The sequence below is a fragment of the Anomaloglossus baeobatrachus genome, chromosome 7 (assembly GCF_048569485.1).
Source record: "Anomaloglossus baeobatrachus isolate aAnoBae1 chromosome 7, aAnoBae1.hap1, whole genome shotgun sequence".
In the NCBI taxonomy this organism is placed as follows: domain Eukaryota; kingdom Metazoa; phylum Chordata; class Amphibia; order Anura; family Aromobatidae; genus Anomaloglossus; species Anomaloglossus baeobatrachus.
Genome location: NC_134359.1, coordinates 67,102,797 through 67,127,229, shown reverse-complemented (window position 1 = coordinate 67,127,229; position 24,433 = coordinate 67,102,797). Strand labels below are relative to the sequence as shown.

Below are 24,433 nucleotides of genomic sequence, written 5' to 3'. Positions count from 1 at the left end.
AGAACGCACTGACACTGCAGGAGCCCAGCGAGTGCAACCGCACACTGTATGAGCACGCTCTTATCTCTCTCTCCTGCCCGCATCGGCTGCCCACTACTATGCTATCCTGCCACTGCAGACAGGAGAGTGGGATGACAATGGACCTACATGGATCAATATTCCCAAAATTTCCAGCAGCTTTAACTGCAGAGATGTTATGCCAGCAAAATAGATACTGAAAGATATTCAAAGGAGCTTTCCAGGATATTGGGAAAAAAAAAACATAAAAAAAGAAATGTCATTATAACTAAATTGCAAATAACCTTTATTTAACAAGTCACACTTTTTTGTTTAGAGAGGTAATAACTATAGTACATTAAAATTGCCACTGTCTTGTTACGCTGACTGAAACCTGTCCTAGAGTCTTAATATTAAAACTTATGCGAGCAGGACTCTCCTTTCATGTGTAAAAATATATAAGATATCAGGGGTACAGAGGTAAGGAGAAGCTGCTCATACTGCTGCCCACCCTGTCTATCTGATTTAATACTGGATATACCAGAGGTGCTGAGGCAAGAACAGGTTGGTCAGACTGCTGTCTGCCTTGTCTATCTGAAAATACTCAAGGTACCAGGAAAATATACTGTTGTCCACCTTGTCATTCTGATATAAAACTGAAGATAACCGGGGTATTGAAGTAAGAAGAGGCTGATCACACTGCTGTTCAACATGTCTATCTGTTTTAATACTGGAGATGCCAGAGGTGCCTTGGCAAGAAGAGGCTGATCACACTGTTGTCCACCTAGTCATTCAGATCTAAAACTGGAGATTGCAGGGGTACTGAAGTAAGAAGAGGCTGCTCACACTGCTGTTCAACATGTCTATCTGATCTAATAGTGGAGATACCAGAGGTGCTTAGGCAAGAAGAGGCTAATCACACTGTTGTCCACCCCATCTGATGTAATACTGGAGATAGCGAGGGTGCTGAGGTAAGAAGAGACTGCTCACACTGCTGTCTACCCTATCTTTCTGATCTAAAATTGGAGATACGAAGATGGTAAAGAAGAAGCTGCTCAAACTGCTATTCATCCTATCTTTCTGATCTAAAGTATCAAGAGTGTCAAGAGTGCTGAGGTAAGAAGAGGCTCCTCACACTGATGTTCACCGTGTCTATCTGATCTGAACTGGTGATAGCAAGGTGCTGAGGTTAGAAGAGGCTGCTCACACTGCTGTCCACACTTTATTTTTGATCTAATACTCTCATCTAATACTGGAAATAGCAGGGGAGCTGAGGTAAAACAAATAAGAAGAGGCTGCTCACACTACTATTCACCCTGTCTTTCTGAACTAGTAGTGTTGATATCAAGGGTGTTAAGATAAGAGGCTGCTCACACTGCTATCTACCCTATCTTTCTGATCTAATACTGGATACACCAAAATGCCAAAGTAAGAAGAAACTGCTCACACTGCTGTATGCCCTGTCTTTCTGATGTAATAATAGAGATACTGGGGGGCTGCAAAAAGAAGACATTACTCACACTGCATCTTTCTGATTGCTGAGTGACTGCTTTGACTTACCTTAACTGTACATTTTATAGGTTATCTCTATCTTAAGGTCACAGCAGCAGATTTTCCTATTGCACGTGCTCACAGGCAGCTGTCTTACTATCAGTTTAGAAAAGGTTTCTATCATTGTAACAAGTCAACAACCATTTTAATGAGCTATGGTGATCACTTGATAGACAAAAAAAGTGTGAATTGCTAATTAAAAGGTATTTAGAATTTTTTTAGAATTACATTTTCTTTGTTTACTTGTTTTGCTTTTCTTTATAATCCTCCTAATGTATATGTGTGTAGCCAATAATCAAGTTTTAAACTCTTTTTCATATGAGATTGATCTGTATGGTTTTGCATACTTAAGTGAAACAGAATACTGTATACCTGGAAAAAGAAATTAATCTGTGGCCCGATTCCTCAAAGCTTTCATGCCAGAATTCTTGTGTAAAGAGCTTTGAATTGTTGTAAAATTGTTGCACAAAAACTGTGTCTTTTGGCATTTTCACACCTTTTTTGCCCATCACAAAGTGGGTGGTTCCTGGGATGATTACACAAATTTTATTCCAATCCCTGACTGGAGTATGTTGTTGTAAGTTGCACGGAGGTCCATATCACATTGTGCTTCTACTTATTCATTAGGAGTGGGCAAACCTGCTGATACAAGGGATTGGTGAGCCTAACTGGATTTAAAAAAACAAACCAAAAAAAAAACGGTTCAGGCACACAATTAATCCTGAATATCAGTTTTGTATAAATCTATGGGGGCCCGAATCATTCGCTTTAAAATGGTGGTAGAAAGGGGTAGGGTGCTTAGGTGCACGGCACTTAAGTAATGCGGCAATTCTGGGCAGCTGCAGGCTGCTATTTTTAGACCAATGGGGGCAATGACCATGGGCCTCCCCAGCCTGAAAACAGCAGCCCCCAGCCGGTCAGCTTTATCTGTTATGAATGTCAGTTATGCTTTGCTGCTGTGAGGCTCCCTCTTGTGGCCAGGAATGGTTTGGACAGAGACCAGGTGTGTTGAGCAATGGGCGTTTCAATTGCTAACTCTCTGCCTATTTAAACTCTGGTCTGCTGGCAGGCTATGCCGGATGTCAGTTGTTCTTTGTTCACCAGCCTGCTTCATCCTGTTCCAGACCACATCTACCCCAGATAAGTGCTTGGCTCTTTATTTGTTGTTTGGTTCTTTTTGCTCTTATCTGAGATCTTCCCTCTCAGTTGCTTGGCTGGGAAGCTCCCTGCAGCTATGTTTGGAGTATTGGTCCTATAAGTCCATGTGTTTGTTGCCTCTTGAATTTGTAATGGTTCCTGCTTTCTGTTCATTGGTATGACAAGAGCGCCTGGTATAGGACGGAGTTTAGATCTAGCGATCTGAGGGCTTTTTGTACTATCAGGTTTTTTGGATTTTTGTAGGGTTTTTCTCTGACCACCATCAGTCCCTTTCCTATCCTGTCCTATTTAGTCAGTAGAGCCTCACCTTTTGCTAATCCTATCATCCATCTGTGTATTGTGTTTTCCTATATCACCGCAGTCTTTGAATGTAGGGGGCTTGCTATTCTTTGTCTGTTTTCTGAGGCAGAGAGTTGTTCATCTTTCCTTCCTTTAGGATAGCTAGTTCTCCGGCTGGGTTCGCGGTGCACATGATGTTAGTTCACCCCTCGGCTACTTCCAGTGTTGATGGTTAGTAATGGGATGGCGGCCAGATTAGTTGCCAATGCTCTTGTCACCTTTTACCAATGATTTATGGTGGTCTTCCATGGTTCCGGATCATAACATTTATCATTGCTGGATATCAAAATTGGGGGGATTGCACATTTTTTAAAATGATTTATTTAAAGGGATCCTGTCATGTAATTTATGAGTTCTAACCTAGTAGCAGTGTGGTGTGTGGCTTAGTAACCCCTTCCTACTCATCCCTGTGTTGTAATAGTGTGTAATGTGAATGTATAAAAATATGTTTTATTAATAATGTGTTCTGTATGTAAATGAGCAGGGGCTCTAGCCCCATGGGCGTCGCATCGACCTGTGGGCGTTTACATGTTTTCCATGGTGTCACGCCCCTGTGGGCGTGATACCATGGATTTACTTGAGCAACATCACCGTCAGCTCCTGGAGATCCCGCTCATGCGCACTTACCACTTCTGCAGCCTTCCTATCCGGGTGCTTGCTTCAGACTTCAGACGCGCACTGCGCATGACCGAAACTGCAAGAGTCTTTTGAGCATGCGCAGTGCATGTCTGAAGACGAGAAGCAAGCACCCGGATAACAAGGTTGCGGGAATGGTAAGTGCGCATGCACGAGATGTCAAGGAGCAAATGTCCACAGGGCCCATGCTCATTTACATGTGTGACGCCCTGGACCAGCCAGGTAGTCACAGGTAGAGCCCCGCATAACACCTGTCCCCTAAAAAGGTGTCATCAGCCAACCACTAAAACCTAGTCACCCCTCTCAGGGCTTGAAGAGCACACCAGGGGGTGGAGCCAGGCAGTTGGCTACGCCCACTGATGAGTTCAGAGAGCCTGAGGCGGGAGAAATGTGGGAGATCAGTCTGTAGTCAGTTGAGAGTGGAAGCTGGCCTGTGCCCAGGTCTACAGTAGTCTGACAGGTGCCAGGGTTGGAGCCCGGGCACTTTTGGCTAGGAGGCATATGGTGGCCTCAGCCTGCAGGAGCCGGGAAGATGGCTCGGTGTAACCGTGGTGGACTGGGGCAGGGTAGTGGCCCGCTGGTACCGACCCAGGGAACCGACTCGGAAACCGGAGCACAAAGGGGGGTACTCAGACCCTGAAACGAGGTCCAGAAGCCACTGGACTGAGTTAATTAACTAATTGCGGCCAGGACTATAGGTCCTTTCCCACCCAAAGTCCTGACTGAAGAGAGCAGCCCAACGAGAGGGGATAGAAAGCCACCGCACAGACAGAGAGATCCCATAGGCCAGCGTCTGCGGGCAAAAGGCTCTCCTGACATCCACAAAGCCGGGGAGCGGACTCCTGACGCTGAAGCGCAGGCAGCCCAGAAATACACAACACGGTGCAGCAAAAAGGTAGAGACCACCAACCGGGTGGGGGACCAGACGCAGCCGGCTGCGGGCACCGACCACCATCATCTTGGTTTACCAGAGACTTGTGTGTGTTACTAATCAGAAGTACAACAGTTCCCTTCGGCCGCGCACCTCCCTGCACCGCCCAACAAACAAACGGGTTCCGGGGCCACCATCCCTGCCCACGGAGGGGTTAACATCTTGCTACGCAACATCTCCCCCAGTAACCGCAGCGGTGGTGTCCACTTTCACCACAACTCATGGGTGGCGTCACAAACGCAAACACGGCTCCGGCCGTACACCTACAGCCCCCCTAAAGCGCCAGCTCCCCTTTCAGATCGAAGTGGACCACAGGGCCCCTGGGTCCGGAGACGCTCGAGCCACCCGGCGAGTCCGTATCCGAGCGGCTCGGTTGCCGCCGAGCACGGGGCGGTACACATGCAGAACAGATAAGTAATAAAACATGTTTTTATACATTCACATTACACACTTTTACAACACAGGGATGTGTAGGAAGGGGTTACTAGGCCACACATCACCGTGCTACTGGGTTAGAACACATAAATTACATGACAGATTGCCTTTAAATTTAAAAAAAAAAAAAAAAAAGCTGCATGGAGTCTTTCTTCTTTTGATACAGCCAAGATAAGCACACTGCTGGGGGTTGCAGCTGTAGCCATATTCTTTATCTGTACAGGGTATCATAATATGGGGGGACCCCACACCAATTCTTTTATTTATTTTTACACCAATATAAACATACACATAGTGGATTTTTCTTTTAATTCTTATTTCTATTATTTTCTACAGTATTTTTATGGAAGAAAATATTGTGGAGTCAGTGTTTCTTTTCAATTGATGGGGATTGGTCTGTGCAGTATTTCTAAAAATATGACCAATAAAGATGGGCTCATCAGCTTGGTTTTAGCACTTGGTTCCTTTCCATTGTGGTGCCCTATTGTACATATTGTATTCATACTTCAAAATCCCCGACTGTGCATGTCAAGTTTATTTTCTTTTATTTGCTTCTTCTTTTAGACATTTTGAGCATATAACAATGTGAATTCCTGACACTCAATGTCTTTTGTGTAAACTGTTCACTCTGTGCATTGTGCTAATCTACACTATTGACGAAACAGTCACTGACATTGCCGATTGTCTATGATGGAGATTGACTTTTGGCAGTCAATATTCTGCAGTTTCTTTGAAGAAACATTTGGATGTTTAAATTACTTTACTTTTGAGAAAAGCTGTGGATAAAATGGAAGCCAATATTCCCAAATTGTATTGCTTCCGAGCTTTGAGTGTTGCATAATATCTTTTCATTATAGGATATTTACAACCTTACTGTGGAAGGTAGAAATGCACATTTTAAAGAGGAACAAGATTCTAGAAGCATAAAATACATGCTCAGCTAAGAAAAAAATGTAAAAACACGATAAGAAGCCAGAATATATTATTTTATATGATGCTGATCACAGGATCACACTTTAGGTGTACACATAGGGACCTATTGGGCTTTATTGAACAAAAAAAAAATATTTTTTTGGGAATTTCCATATTGTTTTAATGCTTTTGTTCTAGCCAATTTTCACTTATAGTTAACTTGTATTCTGTACTATTCAAGTCTTTCCTGCTTGCTCAGTGTCTTTGATGACCTTTCTCCGATGATTTACTTTTTTGGAAGTGTTACCATTATACTAGGCAGTGTGGAGTATTACAGTACCAGAAAAGTGAACTCTCAAAATAAAGTATAACATAAAAACCTGATCCATTTATTATTAAAAGGAATCTGTCAGCAGGTTTTTGCTATGTAATCTGACAGCAGCATGATGTAGAAACAGAGACTGTGATTTCAGCGATGTTTCGCATAGTTTAGTTGATGCAGCAGCTTTGATAGAGTCACAGTTTCCTCTGCTGCAGATCTACCAGAGCTCTGAAGGCTGAGCTCTATATAACCCCGTTCACACCACTGATGAGCAGATTTCTGTGTACAATGTGTATTGACAGAAAACTGTTAATCAGTGGTGGAAGTGTGGTTGGACTAGTTGGCCCGAGACACCTAGACCTGTAGTGATAATCTCAAGCTAATAACATGTGAACTACAAGAGTCAAACTATTTACGGTGAAGTACAAAGCAAACTGTGAAAGGCAAGGGAAGGAAAACTCTGTGTCTAAGCAAGGGGGAGATGACCCCTGATCAAGTCTACCGCTGGGCCCTGGGTTCCCTCACTGCCCTAGATAGGTTCCACACCTATGCACCAACCCGGATACCTGAGTCTAGGCTGACCCTGATCTGTGTCCCAGGTAGGGAGTCAATGGGATGAGCTCTTTGTCAACCCCACTAGATACTAAAGGACACACAGGGATAGGAAACAAAGGAAAACTACAAACAACTTATCTCTAGTTGTCTCAGTGAGAGAAGCTGCAACAATCACCAAGATTCTCCTGATGTATGCAAGCCGCCTGCTTGACTGAGAACTTGATAAAGATGTAATTGTAACCAATATCACCAGCACTGAGTAATAGGAAGTGAAGGTATATATAGACAAGGAAAGTACTGATGAACAGCAGCTGACAGGCTGAACAATGCCCCGGGGTCTTAAAAGGAAAAGGAGGAAAACCCAACAGGAATGATAGAAGGTCAGGGAGCAGTTTTTGCAGCCTAAGGCCCGTTTCACACGTCAGTGTAAAACACTGACATTTTTCACTGGCGTGTAAAACACGCACATTTCCCTCCGTGTGCCGTGAATCACGGCATACGTGGGTTGTCTAAGTGCAATCCGGGCTCCGTTCTCCGTGGCCCGTGATTGCATTTAGAAATTAACTCACCTGTGCGCGCTCCCGCTCTCCATGGTGCTGATCGCTCCCACGGTGCAGCATCCGGCCGGCGCTGACCCCCGCAGCAGCTGCTTCCGGGTCGGCTGTGTCGTGCATAATGAATATGCGCGACAGTAATGAGCCGGCTCAGAAGCAGCCGGCAGAACGGGCTGCAGAGAGCGTCGCTGGAGCCGGGTGAGTAAAAATAATTTTTATTTTAAAAGCACGTTTTTTTCTGGCACGTGTCTCACGGATCACACCACTGCGTGGTCCGTGGGACATCAGTGATGCCAGAAAAAAATGGACATGTCTCCGTGTGGCAATCATGGACACGCGGGTACGCCGCACGGAGACACGTGCAGTGAAAAATCACTGATGTGTGAGCAGACCCATTCATTATAACGGGTCTGCGTATGTCAGTGATTCTGGTACATTTAAAAAAAAAGCACAAACATACCAGAATCACTGACGTGTGAAAGGGGCCTAATGCTGTGACCTTCTATAGCTGGACACCACAGGACTATCTGTCACCCGTGACACACCCGTGACAAGTCAGGGTTCATCCTGATTTAGTATACCTTATTTCTGTGGAAAGGCTTTTAAGTTTTTAGATCAAAATAGTGTCAACTAAGTACCCTATGTTATTGACATGTGTTACTTATTGACATGTGTTACTAATCTGGTACTACCGTGTTTCCCCGAAAGTAGGACCCCCCCGAAAGTAAGGCAGGGTGGGGGTTTCGGGGGGGTCCGCCAATGTAGGGCACCCCCCGATTGTAAGGCAGGGTAGCGGGGGGGGCCGGGGAATGTAAGGCCGCCTATGGGTGGTGGTCGCGGCGTAATGTAAGGCCGCATATGGGTGGGGGTCCCTGGGGAAAGTACAGGAACTTACCGCTGCCGCTGTTCCCTCGCTCCATCCAGGCCTTCTCCAGTCTCGTGCCACCCGTGGTCCGCCTCCGGTGAATGGCCCCCGCAAGGCTCCCTGCTGGCCATCAGCTCGAGCTGTGATTGGCCAGTCAGCCGGCTCGCAGCTGATTGGCCCTCAGCTCGAGCTGCGATTGGCCAGTCAGCCGGCTCGCAGCTGATTGGCCCTCAGCTCGAGCTGCGATTGGCCAGTCAGCCGGCTCGCAGCTGATTGGCCCTCAGCTCGAGCTGCGATTGGCCAGTCAGCCGGCTCGCAGCTGATTGGCCGAAATCAGCCGCGACGTCACCGCCTGCAGGCTCGCTCCGATTTCGGTAAGTTCCGAAACTCTGTGTGTGTGTGTGTGTGTGTATGTGTGTGTGTGTGTGTGTGTGTGTGTGTGTGTGTGTGTGTGTACGGTATGTGTATGGGTGCCGTATGGGGCTGTATGTGTCAGTGTGTGTGTGTGTACGGTACCGGTACGATATGTGTGTGGGTGCCGTGTGGGGCTGTACCGGTACCGTATGTGTCAGTGTGTGTGGTGGCAGAGTGGGGGGCAGAACCACTGTATGGGGAGGCTGCAGGGGGGAGGAAGGGGTGGATGCCGGATCTCAAACAATGGGGAGGCTGCAGGGGGGAGGAAGGGGTGGATGCCGGATCTCAAACAATGGGGAGGCTGCAGGGGGGAGGAAGGGGTGGATGCCGGATCTCAAACAATGGGGAGGCTGCAGGGGGGAGGAAGGGGTGGATGCCGGATCTCAAACAATGGGGAGGCTGCAGGGGGGAGGAAGGGGTGGATGCCGGATCTCAAACAATGGGGAGGCTGCAGGGGGGAGGATTGTCATTTTTTTTCCAATGTAAGGCCTCCCCCGAAAGTAAGGCAGGGTGGGACTTTTGGGGGTAAAATTAATGTAAGACAGGGCCTTACTTTCGGGGAAACACGGTATCTAGACTTGTTGTTGGAAAACTAAGGATCTAAATATTCAAGAATTATCTTTCTGTGTTTTTAAAGTAGTAGTTTTGAGTCATAGCATATTTTTTCACTGACTTAAAGAGGTTGGCCACTACTTTAACATTGAAGGCCTTTACTTGGTCCGACACCCTGCCGATCAACTGTTTTTGGTCCCGGTGGCAGCAGCCGGTGGCCGGAAATGCTCAGTTCTGGAGCTGCCTCATCAACTGATTGAGTCAGTGCCTGGGTACTGCACATCTGCCTCCCATTCAAATCAATAGGAGGATGTGCTGTACCCGTCAGCAACCACTCTCAGAAGATGGAGCAGATCCAGAACTGAGCATTTCCGGCTGCCGAGGCTGAGAACAGCTGATCGGCGGGGGTATGGGGTGTCGGAACCCAGCTGATTGGACATTGATAACCTAACCTAAGGATAGGCCATCCATGTATAAGTAGGGTACAACCTCTTTAAAGTAGATATGTCCAGATATCATTGTGCCTTTCCATTAATTTGTGGATACTATCTAAAAACAAAAATGTTCAGCAACAATTTTAAGATCGGAGATTATCCTGCATTTTCAGACTGTTTAGTCTACATTTGCTCTGTCTAAATAGTGGGTAAAATTAGTAAATCTTCCCACTGTTGATGGAGAAAATACTAATAAAAATGACTGTTCTAACCACCAATGACACTCTATGATTCAATAATTCAATAATTTTTATTAGGTTTTCAAAGTTTATACATAAAACAGTTCTAACAAAAACAATAAAACAAAGTGCTGTATAGCATTACTTCATGCTATATCAAACAAATAATATACAGTAGACATATACAAAAGGAGAAACAAACAAATAACATTGGTAAAAACTATGACACTCTATAAAGGGTCATGTTTAAGCTTTTCTTAGCCTCCATAAAATCAATTATGTCTACCTACCGGTTAGCCAGGAGGTATGGGTCAGTATTGACATGTACATATTAATATTTTAATATATATAGGCATGAAAATTAATTAGCTAACAATTAATTGTTACATGCTACATTTTGGGCGTACTTCTAAATTCTTCGTTTTTCCTAAGGGATTCCTTGAATCTGGAAGGCTGATAAAGGGTGATGATTACTCTTCCCGCACCCAACTGTCTCATATCACATTAAAGTTCCTCTCTTGCCCTGGGCAACCACAGTTTCTTGTGCTAAACTGAATTTATAGAACAGACTCAAAAAAGAACTAGTAATTATCTGAATTTTACAAAGTGACTTTTAACTTAATAGAACATGTTTTAAAATGATGACAGGTGATCATTATAAAAATGTTTCTGTGAAATGGGACCCGATTCTTTGACATAATCCTAATGTCCCTATTACAGGAGAATAGAAAAGCGTCTTGTTATATGGATCTAAATGACCATTAGTGAGTTTCAGTCGAGGGAACAATATATTAGAAGGGGCTATTCTTACTATTGAACTCACATGAATGCACATGTCAAGGAAAGGCTGCATTCCCTATAATATATTAATAATAAAACCATAGAACCCAAGATGAAGAATGTGCAAGGCAGAGTGGAAACATACAGTATATAGCTGCTATGTAAAGGGACCCAGTCGATCACTTTTGCTATCGGATGGTGCCAGCCTGTGATGTATTCTCATTTCCATAGGCAATAAATAGTTTTGGAAATAAGAAACTATAGAATTGATCCAAAGGTCAAACAAGTAGCATAGCCTTCTCTTCTACAGGTAACTGCACAAATGGAATACATAACCATATATTAATTATCACAAATGACTGAGTATGACAGCACTCAGAACCAACTTGATCCATTGTTTTCGATGTGTAAGAGGTCTGAGACCACATTGGTTTGTCTGGTTGACTGTGTTAGGTACAAGCTATAGGATCTCATAATTTAAAGGGAACCTGTCACCAGATTTGGCCCTTATAAATTGCGCCACCATCAGTGAGCTCTTATATACAGCATTCTAACTTACTATATATAAGAGCCCAGGCCGATGTGTAGAGCATAAAAATCACTTTTATAATACTCACCTAGGGGGTGGTCCGGTTCGATGGGTGTTGATCCTCTCTGGTCTGGCGCCTCCTCTACGTTGCGATCGCCATCCTCCTTCTAATGAGGCCTGTGTACATAACATCATACATCATCCACACGAGTCGGCATTGAGGTCCTGCACAGGTGCACTTTGATCTGCCCTGCTCACAGAAGATCAATGTATTGTAGTGCACATGCGCGGGCGGTCTTTAACTTTTCCTCGCACCTGCGCATTACAGTACTTTGATCTGGCCTGGGCTCTTATCTATATATATAATTGCCTTATTCTGTCTGTCTGTCTGTCTGTCTATCTGTCTGTCTGTCTGTCTGTCTTGCTCCAAAATTGTGTCCTTACGGTGACACAAAGCTGATTGGCCGCTGGGCTCGCCATGGCCCCGCCCCCCCGCACGGATTGGCCGCTCGCCTCGGCTCCTCCCCCCGCATGGATTGGCCGCTCGCCTCCCCTCGGATCCGCCCCCCCCGCACGGATTGGCCGCCACTCACACTCACACTCAGACTCAGACGCACACTCAGACGCACACTCAGACGCACACTCAGACTCAGACTCAGACGCACACTCAGACGCAGACTCAGACTCAGACGCACACTCAGACTCAGATGCACACTCAGACTCACACTCACTCACACTCAGACTCAAACTCAGACTCACACAAACACTCACACTCAGACTCACATGCACACTCACACTCACACTCACACTCAGACTCACACGCACACTCACACTCAGACTCACACTCAGACTCACTCACACTCAGACTCAGACTCACACTCACACTCAGACTCACACTCAGACTCACTCACAGTCAGACTCAGACTCACACTCAGACTCACACTCAGACTCAGACTCACACTCACACTCAGACTCACACTCACACTCAGACTCAGACTCACACTCAGATGCACACTCAGACTCACACTCAGACTCACACTCAGACTCACACTCAGACTCACACTCAGACACACACTCAGATGCACACTCAGACGCACACTCACACTCAGACTCACACTCAGACGCACACTCAGACGCACACTCAGACTCACACTCAGACTCACACGCACACTCACACTCAGACACACACTCACACTCAGACTCACACTCACACTCAGACTCACACGCACACTCACACGCACACTAACACGCACACTCAGACTCAGATTCACACGCACACGCACACTCAGACTCACACGCACACTCAGACTCACACGCACACTCACACTCAGACGCACACTCACACTCAGACACACACTCAGACGCACACTCAGACGCACACTCACACTCAGACTCACACTCAGACGCACACTCAGACGCACACTCAGACTCACACTCAGACTCACACTCAGACTCACACGCACACTCACACTCAGACACACACTCACACTCAGACACACACTCACACTCAGACTCACACAAACATTCACACTCAGACTCACACGCACACTCAGACTCACACGCACACTCAGACTCACACGCACACTCAGACTCACACGCACACTCACACTCAGACGCACACTCACACTCAGACACACACTCAGACTCACACGCACACTCACACTCACACTCAGACACACACTCAGACTCACACGCACACTCACACTCACACTCAGACACAGACTCAGACTCACACGCACACTCAACGCAGTAGACACACAACACCCAACACACAAACACCGCGGCACACACAAATATACGCACATACCGCACAACACACACATTGCACAAAATATACCTCCAACCAAAAACACACACACACACACCCACACAAACCGTGCAACACACATACACAACGATACAGACACACAGCGCTCCACAAATAACGACACACAACGCAACACACAAACAACACCGCTCTCACCCCCCGCTACACCCAGACAACACCCAGAACATGTACAGCCCCTACACAAACACTTGGTAACTACACACAACAACATCTATATATATATATATATATATATAACAAAAATCATACATTAACTACACAATACGTAAATTCTAGAATACCCGATGCGTAGAATCGGGCCACCTTCTAGTAGAGTAATATTCTGGAATTGTGTATTTGAGAGCACCGTGGTGGTGGCTGCAGCTTATAGGGGCCAAATTTGGTGACAGGTTCCCTTTAATGGCTTGTGTTTCTGGACTGTAGTACTTTTTTACAAGACCATAACACATGTTTATTACACACAAAAAACTCAAATGTATGCATTGCCACATAAAAACGTGCTATTTAATTTGAAAGGGTTGTCTACTACTTGGGCAACCCCTTTCTTAATACTATATTACACCATGTAAATAAATAGTACCCTATACTCATCTCATGCACTGGCATATTTTCAGCGGCATCGGGTGTGCTTGCCTAATGTTGTCTTGTTATGTGAGCACTGCCACCAATCAGTGGCTGCTGGATTGCTGCACTCTCACTTTCTTAGGTCGTCTGAGGTTCTTCCAGGGTAGGTGAGAGTCCAGCAGCTCAATAGCCAGCCCTCAATGGCTGCATGGCTCACGTGGCATAAAAACATGTCAAATGAGCCTCGCGAGAGCCGGCACTAAGTGTTGCTGGAACATATATGTTACAGGAGGTGGGTATAGAGTAATTTTTATTTTACATGGGAGAATATAGTACTTAAAGTGAACTTGTCAGGTGCAATGTGCACCCAGAACCACGAGCAGTTCTGGGTGTATATTGCTAATCCCTGCCTAACTATCCCAGCATCTAGTAGCATAGATAAGGAGATCTTTAGCAAAAGTATTTTTAAAGATCCTTTATGATATGCTAATGAGGCCAGCAACTAGTCACAAGGTGTTAGTTCCCTTGGCTAGTCACCCCCCTTAGGCCGGTTTCACACATCCGGCTTTTAGCCGTTTTGCCGGATGCGACGCTCTCCCGTACAGTTAATACAGTACAATGACAGCGCTGTAACTTCCGGGTCACATGCGCCGGTCACATGACAGCATGTGACCGGCGCTTGTTGTGCTGTCATTGTACTGTATTAACTGTACGGGAGAGCGCCGCATCCGGCAAAACGGCAAAAAGCCGGATGTGTGAAACCGGCCTTAGCATGTAAGCATGCCTCTGTGGGCGTGCTAGCATGCTAATGAATGCACAGAGTCAGAGGCATGGTCAATTTCACTGCTCTCTGCTGCCACCTCACCCAACGCTGGATTTTGGCTCAGAGCGCTTGATCAGAAGTCCCGGACTTCGGTCATGGGCACTATGAAGCTGGGTGTACGTGTGTCGCCCTGGGCAAGCCAGGGGTCACAGGTCACAACACCACCACACCCCACACTCCAGGTAGGCACATCACAGCTAACCAGAACTCCTTGTTGCCTTCCTCCATAGGCTGATGATTCACACCAGGGGGTGAGCCAGGCGGTTGGCTCCGCCCACCAAGGAGATCACAGCTCTGGAGGCGGGAAGTACCAGGCAGAGTAGCCCGGGGAGGGCAAGAGTGAACAGCAGATTAGCTCAGGGGGAGCTTGAGTGAGGAGCTAAAGTAAACAGCAAGTGAAAGTAAGGAAAGTAAAGGTGGTAAAGGAGGAAAGCAAGTGAGGTGACAAGAAGGAAGGAAAGCCTGAAGGGTCCAGCTTTGTGTAGGGCCAGATCAGCAAGGTCAGCGACGGCGGTGACTGTCTGGAGGGGGACCGTTTGGAAGTTCCTGGAAGGACCCCGTTGGCTGTGTGCCCGGTGGTCTGGAGCAGTGTTCCGAAGGACAGTCAGCACCAGGGCAGGGGCCTCTCGGACCCCGGCAAGGCTAGGAGTCGCCAAATTTGCCGAATCCGTCAGTGAAGGGGACGTAGATCCCCCAACAACCAAGTCCCGATTGAAGGCAACAGCTCAACCTGAAGCAGAGAGACACCGCCACCGCCAAGGCACCAGTTTCTCAGGGCCAGCGCCTGCGGGCAAAGTGTAGAGCTCCTCCGGCCCAGATTGTAGTCAGGGAGCGGGTAACCGGAGGGAATCCACCGCTACCACAAGTCAACCATAGGTGCAAGGAAGAGGGACATCACCGTCAACTACCGGGAGTGCAGGTGCAGCCGTCTGTGGGACCGTCCTACCAGCCGTTTGGTTTACCGCACAAACTGTGTCCGTGTCTCAGGCTGAGTGAGTACCACAGTGCCGCAAGGCACAGCGCTGCCCCCGCGTCCCTGCGCCCACCAGGCCCCGCACCTCACCACCCATCACCGGGCCCCGGGATCACCAACCCCTACCCACGGAGGGGCAACACAACACCTGGCTGCTCCCCATCACCATCCCCGGGATCCCCGTCCAGAGCAGCGGTGGTGCAATCACCACAACCGTGGGTGGCGTCACGAACTATAACAATCCCCACACCCAACCACAAATCCCCTTTCACTCACGGGCGAGGAGTGTCGCTCGAGAAACCCTGGGATCCGGCCCACAGCTCGAGCCACCACTGAGCAGCTGCCGGACCCGAGCAGAAGGGGTGAGCGCGGTGTGCCGACACCCTCCTCCCCGCCCGCGACAACTTGGCGTCACGAACAGGATCTTACCGCTCTGCCGTCTGGTAGAGGTGCGCCTTGTTACCGCCGGAGGTATCCGGCAGAAAAATTTCAGCGACGGCGGTGACTGTCTGGAGGGGGACCGTTTGGAAGTTCCTGGAAGGACCCCGTTGGCTGTGTGCCCGGTGGTCTGGAGCAGTGTTCCGAAGGACAGTCAGCACCAGGGCAGGGGCCTCTCGGACCCCGGCAAGGCTAGGAGTCGCCAAATTTGCCGAATCCGTCAGTGAAGGGGACGTAGATCCCCCAACAACCAAGTCCCGATTGAAGGCAACAGCTCAACCTGAAGCAGAGAGACACCGCCACCGCCAAGGCACCAGTTTCTCAGGGCCAGCGCCTGCGGGCAAAGTGTAGAGCTCCTCCGGCCCAGATTGTAGTCAGGGAGCGGGTAACCGGAGGGAATCCACCGCTACCACAAGTCAACCATAGGTGCAAGGAAGAGGGACATCACCGTCAACTACCGGGAGTGCAGGTGCAGCCGTCTGTGGGACCGTCCTACCAGCCGTTTGGTTTACCGCACAAACTGTGTCCGTGTCTCAGGCTGAGTGAGTACCACAGTGCCGCAAGGCACAGCGCTGCCCCCGCGTCCCTGCGCCCACCAGGCCCCGCACCTCACCACCCATCACCGGGCCCCGGGATCACCAACCCCTACCCACGGAGGGGCAACACAACACCTGGCTGCTCCCCATCACCATCCCCGGGATCCCCGTCCAGAGCAGCGGTGGTGCAATCACCACAACCGTGGGTGGCGTCACGAACTATAACAATCCCCACACCCAACCACAAATCCCCTTTCACTCACGGGCGAGGAGTGTCGCTCGAAAAACCCTGGGATCCGGCCCACAGCTCGAGCCACCACTGAGCAGCTGCCGGACCCGAGCAGAAGGGGTGAGCGCGGTGTGCCGACACCCTCCTCCCCGCCCGCGACAACTTGGCGTCACGAACAGGATCTTACCGCTCTGCCGTCTGGTAGAGGTGCGCCTTGTTACCGCCGGAGGTATCCGGCAGAAAAATTTCAGCGACGGCGGTGACTGTCTGGAGGGGGACCGTTTGGAAGTTCCTGGAAGGACCCCGTTGGCTGTGTGCCCGGTGGTCTGGAGCAGTGTTCCGAAGGACAGTCAGCACCAGGGCAGGGGCCTCTCGGACCCCGGCAAGGCTAGGAGTTGCCAAATTTGCCGAATCCGTCAGTGAAGGGGACGTAGATTCCCCAACAACCAAGTCCCGATTGAAGGCAACAGCTCAACCTGAAGCAGAGAGACACCGCCACCGCCAAGGCACCAGTTTCTCAGGGCCAGCGCCTGCGGGCAAAGTGTAGAGCTCCTCCGGCCCAGATTGTAGTCGGGGAGCGGGTAACCGGAGGGAATCCACCGCTACCACAAGTCAACCATAGGTGCAAGGAAGAGGGACATCACCGTCAACTACCGGGAGTGCAGGTGCAGCCGTCTGTGGGACAGTCCTACCAGCCGTTTGGTTTACCGTACAAACTGTGTCCGTGTCTCAGGCTGAGTGAGTACCACAGTGCCGCAAGGCACAGCGCTGCCCCCGCGTCCCTGCGCCCACCAGGCCCCGCACCTCACCACCCATCACCGGGCCCCAGGATCACCAACCCCTACCCACGGAGGGGCAACACAACACCTGGCTGCTCCCCATCACCATCCCCGGGATCCCCGTCCAGAGCAGCGGTGGTGCAATCACCACAACCGTGGGTGGCGTCACGAACTATAACAATCCCCACACCCAACCACAAATCCCCTTTCACTCACGGGCGAGGAGTGTCGCTCGAGAAACCCTGGGATCCGGCCCACAGCTCGAGCCACCACTGAGCAGCTGCCGGACCCGAGCAGAAGGGGTGAGCGCGGTGTGCCGACACCCTCCTCCCCGCCCGCGACAACTTGGCGTCACGAACAGGATCTTACCGCTCTGCCATCTGGTAGAGGTGCGCCTTGTTACCGCCGGAGGTATCCGGCAGAAAAATTTGCAGAAGCCGCCATCTTTGGCGCGAAAAGTTCCCGCTCGAGCGTCTTCTCGAGCAGTAGAGGCGCGAAGGCCAAGACCCCGCCCCGAGAGAGGAGGGGCCGAAAAGAGCTAAGGGGGACGCGATGGCGGCTGGCCGCATGTAGTCGCGGCTATAAAAGCAGGGACGCCAGGACCCTGCAAAGATACCGTTCCTGGAAGAAAGAGAGAAAGTCACCATGTGGATGCCGTCCCGAAACACCGTGGCCCCCGCGCCGGGAACCGCAGCGTGGGTGGAAATCCGGACCGCGCAGCTCCACCTAAGGCTGCAGGTCAAGATGCAGCTCCTCTTGGAGGAGTGGGAGACCGACATGGCGGACGTTATAGCCACCGTGCGGAGACGCGAGGAGGAAGCGGAGGAAGGGAGGGTGAGTGACCCACGCCCCTATGTCCCGGAGGGACCGGTCGCTGCGGCTGAGGGACCCGGTCCAAGCCCTCTCCCCCCGTTGCCTCCCTCGCCACCCGTCTCGGAGGACGTGACCCCGCCACTAGGCCCGCTACCACCACCACCGGTAGCGACACCCAGCCCGTCCGCCCCAGCGGACCGACCTGTAGCCGGAGCCCGTAGCAAACCGGAGGTGTTGCCATGGAAGGCCCCGAAGAGTGTGCCAGAGACAGTCCCCGAGCCGGAGCTGATGACCCGCTCCGAGCCGAAGGCCCAGCTGCGGAAAGCCCCTGTGCCCATCCCCCACACCTCGGCTGAGGTGGCGCCGGGTTGTTGCTGCAGGGCAGCGCCCAAGGCCATGACACCGCGGGATACGCCGCCCACCTTCCTGACAGTGGGTAACGTTCTGGATGTCCCGCGGGGCCCGACCCGTGCGCCGGAGCTGGCAGCAGCGCCATATTGGGAAAGGGAGCCGACAAAGCTGGGCCTGGAGATCGCGGAGAGGGAGAGAAGGAAAGCCGAGCTGGTGGCCCGAGCCATTCGGGAAAAGGAAAATCTGCGGCAAGCGACCTTCCGTGTCCGGGGCCCGTTGTACGAGGGGCAGGTGAGGCGGTTTGATGTCCGCCGGGGCTACGGGTTTATATATGAACCGGGCCTGGAGGCCGAAGTGTTTGTAGCCCGGCGGGATGTGAATGCCCACCTGCCCGAGGAGCATCCTGGCCGAAACCTCATACCGGGAGACATGGTGCGGTACACTTGACACTGCGGAGAGAGGGGGTGGTTTGCCCTGGATGTAAAGCTCAGGAACAGCAAAGAGAGCAAGGTGAGCCCTGCACCCCCTCCCTCAGATGAAGCAGCAGAGGGACCGGAGTAGGGCAGCGGAGCACCGTTGTCCAGTCCCCGTTGGGACCACCACTGTTTGTTTGTTGAAAGTTTGAAAAATGAAAATGATAATTACCGAGTTTTCACCAGATTGTCTGTTGTGATTTGCAACCGGCTGGAGCCGGCACCGTTGTCCCTGTGGGGACCGTTTAAAAATGCATGGGAACTATCCATGGACAAGCCCGTGAACTTGCAGGGCAACCACAGACGTAAGTGGCTTGTAAATATGTTGGTTACCGTTACCGTTTTCCGCAATGCCGCCTCCGGAGAGGCAGGTTGGAGGGAGGGCCCTGAGCAGAGTAGGCCAGGGCCCAGCCACCAAAGGAACCGGTGGCTACCCTCTGGAGGGAAGGACAGATCCCGCTCGGGTACCGTGTGCTGGACTGTGGGTCAAGGGGTGCTGCCTGGGTTTTAGGGGCAGCATCAGGGCCAGGTTACTTGGGTGGGAGAGAGCGGAAACCGTAACCGTAAACCGTTGCAACGTTTAAGAAATGTGCCTCCCGTCTTGGGAAGAGTTATTAAAAATGTTATTCTTGTTTGCTTAACCTTGTTACCCCTTTTTCAGAAAAATAAAACCGGTGTAGGACGGCAGCCCGCGGACGGTCTGCATTTTGCTAAGGGGGAATGTGTCGCCCTGGGCAAGCCAGGGGTCACAGGTCACAACACCACCACACCCCACACTCCAGGTAGGCACATCACAGCTAACCAGAAATCCTTGTTGCCTTCCTCCAGAGGCTGATGATTCACACCAGGGGGTGAGCCAGGCGGTTGGCTCCGCCCACCAAGGAGATCACAGCTCTGGAGGTGGGAAGTACCAGGCAGAGTAGCCCGGGGAGGGCAAGAGTGAACAGCAGATTAGCTCAGGGGGAGCTTGAGTGAGGAGCTAAAGTAAACAGCAAGTGAAAGTAAGGAAAGTAAAGGTGGTAAAGGAGGAAAGCAAGTGAGGTGACAAGAAGGAAGGAAAGCCTGAAGGGTCCAGCTTTGTGTAGGGCCAGATCAGCAAGGTCAGCGACGGCGGTGACTGTCTGGAGGGGGACCGTTTGGAAGTTCCTGGAAGGACCCCGTTGGCTGTGTGCCCGGTGGTCTGGAGCAGTGTTCCGAAGGACAGTCAGCACCAGGGCAGGGGCCTCTCGGACCCCGGCAAGGCTAGGAGTCGCCAAATTTGCCGAATCCGTCAGTGAAGGGGACGTAGATCCCCCAACAACCAAGTCCCGATTGAAGGCAACAGCTCAACCTGAAGCAGAGAGACACCGCCACCGCCAAGGCACCAGTTTCTCAGGGCCAGCGCCTGCGGGCAAAGTGTAGAGCTCCTCCGGCCCAGATTGTAGTCGGGGAGTGGGTAACCGGAGGGAATCCACCGCTACCACAAGTCAACCATAGGTGCAAGGAACAGGGACATCACCGTCAACTACCGGGAGTGCAGGTGCAGCCGTCTGTGGGACCGTCCTACCAGCCGTTTGGTTTACCGTACAAACTGTGTCCGTGTCTCAGGCTGAGTGAGTACCACAGTGCCGCAAGGCACAGCGCTGCCCCCGCGTCCCTGCGCCCACCAGGCCCCGCACCTCACCACCCATCACCGGGCCCCGGGATCACCAACCCCTACCCACGGAGGGGCAACACAACACCTGGCTGCTCCCCATCACCATCCCCGGGATCCCCGTCCAGAGCAGCGGTGGTGCAATCACCACAACCGTGGGTGCCGTCACGAACTATAACAATCCCCACACCCAACCACAAATCCCCTTTCACTCACGGGCGAGGAGTGTCGCTCGAGAAACCCTGGGATCCGGCCCACAGCTCGAGCCACCACTGAACAGCTGCCGGACCCGAGCAGAAGGGGTGAGCGCGGTGTGCCGACACCCTCCTCCCCGCCCGCGACATACGCGTCCTGGCTTAAAACTGGAAATGCCGGGGATGTACTGATCGTGCGCATTGAGCTGAAACCAGCGGTTGCAGCAGAGAAGAGAGCAACTATGCATCTGATGCTGCACATTCATTAGCATGTTAGCACACCCACAGAGGCGTGCTAACATGCTAAAGAGGCCGACTAGCCAAGGGAAATAACGCACTTTGCCTCATTAGCATATTATAGAGGATCTTTAGAAATAATTTTTCAAAAGATCTCTTTATGTATGTTAATAGGTGCTGGGACAGTTAGGCAGGGATTAGCAATATGCACCCAGAATTGCTCTTGGTTCTGGGTGCATACAGGACCTGACAGGCTCCCTTTAAGAAGTGGTTGTCCAAGTAGTGAACAACCCCTTTACGTTATTGCAAAGTGTGCCGTGTTGTGATTTATTTCTAGGGTTTATCGAAGACTCTATATTTGTCCAATATGGCGAGGTGGTAGACATTACATCATTGTTAATGTATTTTTTTTTACTTTTCTTTATACAGGTTCTCTCCTATCATGCAACATGTTCAAAAGCTGAAGTTGATAAATTTAAGGTAAGGCCTACATGCTTGCCAAATGTTTCTCAGCTTATACATGTTATAACGAATAACAGCAAGAATGGTGGTGTGACCATAAACCTGGGATCACATCTATGACCTTGTTTTTGGTTCCCATCTGGGGCTTTTGTCTGAATCTCCTAAAACCACTGACTTTATTGATGGAAACAGGGTCCAAAATATCACATTTTTGCCTCTTTTCTGGTGATGTACATTTTTTTTGTTGGAAAAAATAATCTAAATCAGTCATAGTTTTAGGTAGTTCAAACTTAGATTACAGAGTTTTTAATAGAGCCAACTTTATCACAGTGGTTCATGTTGGTTGATAAATTTGATCTATCTTTAGACTTTTTTGTCTAATCTACGTTTACACGTCCTATTAATTGGTATACTAATACCTTCCACCAATTATTGGGTGCAGTTTTGTCTCCTTTAGGCAACACTCATTTGCCAACAAGTCATGGCCTCTTGTAAAGTGTTTCAGAAAAAGTGTCTAAATACAGTATATAACAAATGTGGTCCAAGGAATTTACGTACAAAAGGTTTTTTTGCTCAGATTAAGACAAATTTGTGGCACATTTAAGGGTGCTTTACACGAGACGAGCTATCGTGCGATGCATCGTCGGGGTCACGTTTTTCGTGACGCACATCCGGCATCGTTCACGACGTCGTCTCGTGTGACACCTCAGAGCGACGCAGAATCACTCACAAATCGTGAATCGTGTACTCGTCGCTCAGTTTCAAAAAATTGTTTAATTAAAATGGCGCCGGTTGTTCATCGTACCCGGGGTAGCACACATCGCTCCGTGTGACACCCCGGGAACGGTGAACTGCATCTTACCTGCGTCCCGCGGCTCCCGGCGGCTATGCAGAAGGAAGGAGGTGGACGGGATGTTACGTCCCGCTCATCTCCGCCCCTCCACTTCCATTGGCCGGCGGCTGTTTGACGTCGCTGTGACGCTGAACGTCCCTCTCCCTTTAGGAAGAGGATGTTCGCCGCCCACAGCGAGGTCGCTCAGCAGGTAAGTACGTGTGACGGGGGTTTCACGACTTTGTGCGACACGGGCAGCGATTTGCACGTGACGCACAAACGACCGGGGCGGGTACGATCGATCGTGAAATCACACGATCGGTCGACTCGTGTAAAGCAGGCATTACAGTCATGGCTGAAAGTCTTGGTACCCTTGAAATTGATCCAGAAAATGAAGTATTTCTCCAAGATAAATTATTGCAATTACACATTTTGTTATACATAAGTTTATTTCCTTTGTGTGTATTGGAACAACACAAAAAAAGACATGATTTCACATAAAATCCAAAAAAGGGCAAGACAAAATTGTTGGTTCCTTTACAAAATTGTGGGTAAATAACTTTGTTTCAAGCATGTGATGCTCATTTAAACTAGCAAGTAACAGGTGTGGGCAATATGGAAATCACACCTGAAATCAGATAAAAGGGGAGAAGTTGACTCAATCTTTGCATTGTGTGTCTGTGTCTGTCACACTAAGCATAGAGAACAGTAAGAGGAGAAAAAAGCTGTCTGAGGACTTGAGAACCAAAATTGTTGACCAATATCAACAATCCCAAGGTTATAAGTCCATCTCCACAGATCTTAATGTTCTTTTGTCCACTGCGCGCAACATTATTAAATAAGTTTATAACCCATAACATTGTTTAGTGCTGGCTATCTTGTTTTTTTTCATTGAATTGGTCGGTGGCTGACCCCCACCTTGCCGTGCACCCCAATTTGGGTTGTATTCCACCTGTCTTGATTTTGGCAATTGGTGGCTGTTCACATTCAGCCATCAGGCCATGTCCACAGGCTATATATTTCAAACAGCATTTGCTTGGGCCTGTCCCGCCCACAGCCATGATTCAGTCATGGGCACGGGATTGAAAAACACCAAGTAAGTGCTGCTAAGAACAGTTCTACTTTTTCATATGTGAGGCCGCATGGCACATTTTATATAAAAATATTTTAGAGTAGGACTGCCCCAAAGAGATTTGCCATGACGTGGCGGGGTAACTCAAGAAATTACATTTTTTTGCCACAAATCTCAAATTTTAATAACAAGTACATTTTGGAATTTTTAGTGCAATAGTGCACATTTAGTGCTGGCTTTCTTGGTTTTTTTTTTGTTTTTTATTTCTTCCATGACACTGTATGTAGTTAAGTTGAGGGTGCCAACAATTTTGTCTGGCCTATTTTGGGGGTATTGTGTGAAATTATGTCCAATTTGCCTTTTTTGATTTATTTTTGTTCCAATACATACAAAGGAAACAAACATGTGCATAACAAAATCATGTAATTGCAGAAATTTTAAGAGAAATGCAATTTCAAGGGCGCCAACACCTTAGTTCATGACTGTAGGTTAGTAAGTCTGCCCCATTATTTCTATATATAGAGTATACAAAGGAGAATACGTGCTTCTTGTAGCCCTATGAAGTTTCTGTTTTGTTTCTTTTCTTTTTTATTTGTTCTTCTTTCTTGTTCTTTCCTTGAACTATTCATGAAAAAGCAGAGCAATTTTAACCTGTCTAAGATTGCATCTAGTTATCTCTATACTTTCGGCTTATCTGGAGGCAATTCCTAATCTCTACTGCTGCATCAGTAAATGGAGAACCCTGAATAAAATTATTCGGTTTCACTATGCATGACAGTTTAACTAGATTTATGAAAAATACAAAAAAGACTTTGGATAACAAGGGAAAGAGAAGTAAAGTTTTGGCAAAATGAAATATTAGTGAACAATAGTTTAATTGTTTCTATATAAATGGACTGAATTTTGTTAGAATATTATTGTATTAATAGTAATAGTAATTTTAAAAATGATAATAATGATAATACTAATAATAATAATGATATTACTAATAAT

The 24,433-nt window shown here is 49.0% G+C and overlaps 1 protein-coding gene across 1 annotated transcript in view; it reads left to right on the top strand.

The window, feature by feature from the left end:
* The window catches only part of PDE11A (phosphodiesterase 11A), a 746,356-nt gene that overhangs the window by 416,687 nt on the left and 305,236 nt on the right, over positions 1-24,433 (top strand). Inside the window, exon 10 of the mRNA XM_075317377.1 lies at positions 21,504-21,554. Coding sequence (XP_075173492.1) covers positions 21,504-21,554 — 51 coding nt within the window. The remainder of the gene's footprint in view (positions 1-21,503; positions 21,555-24,433) is intronic.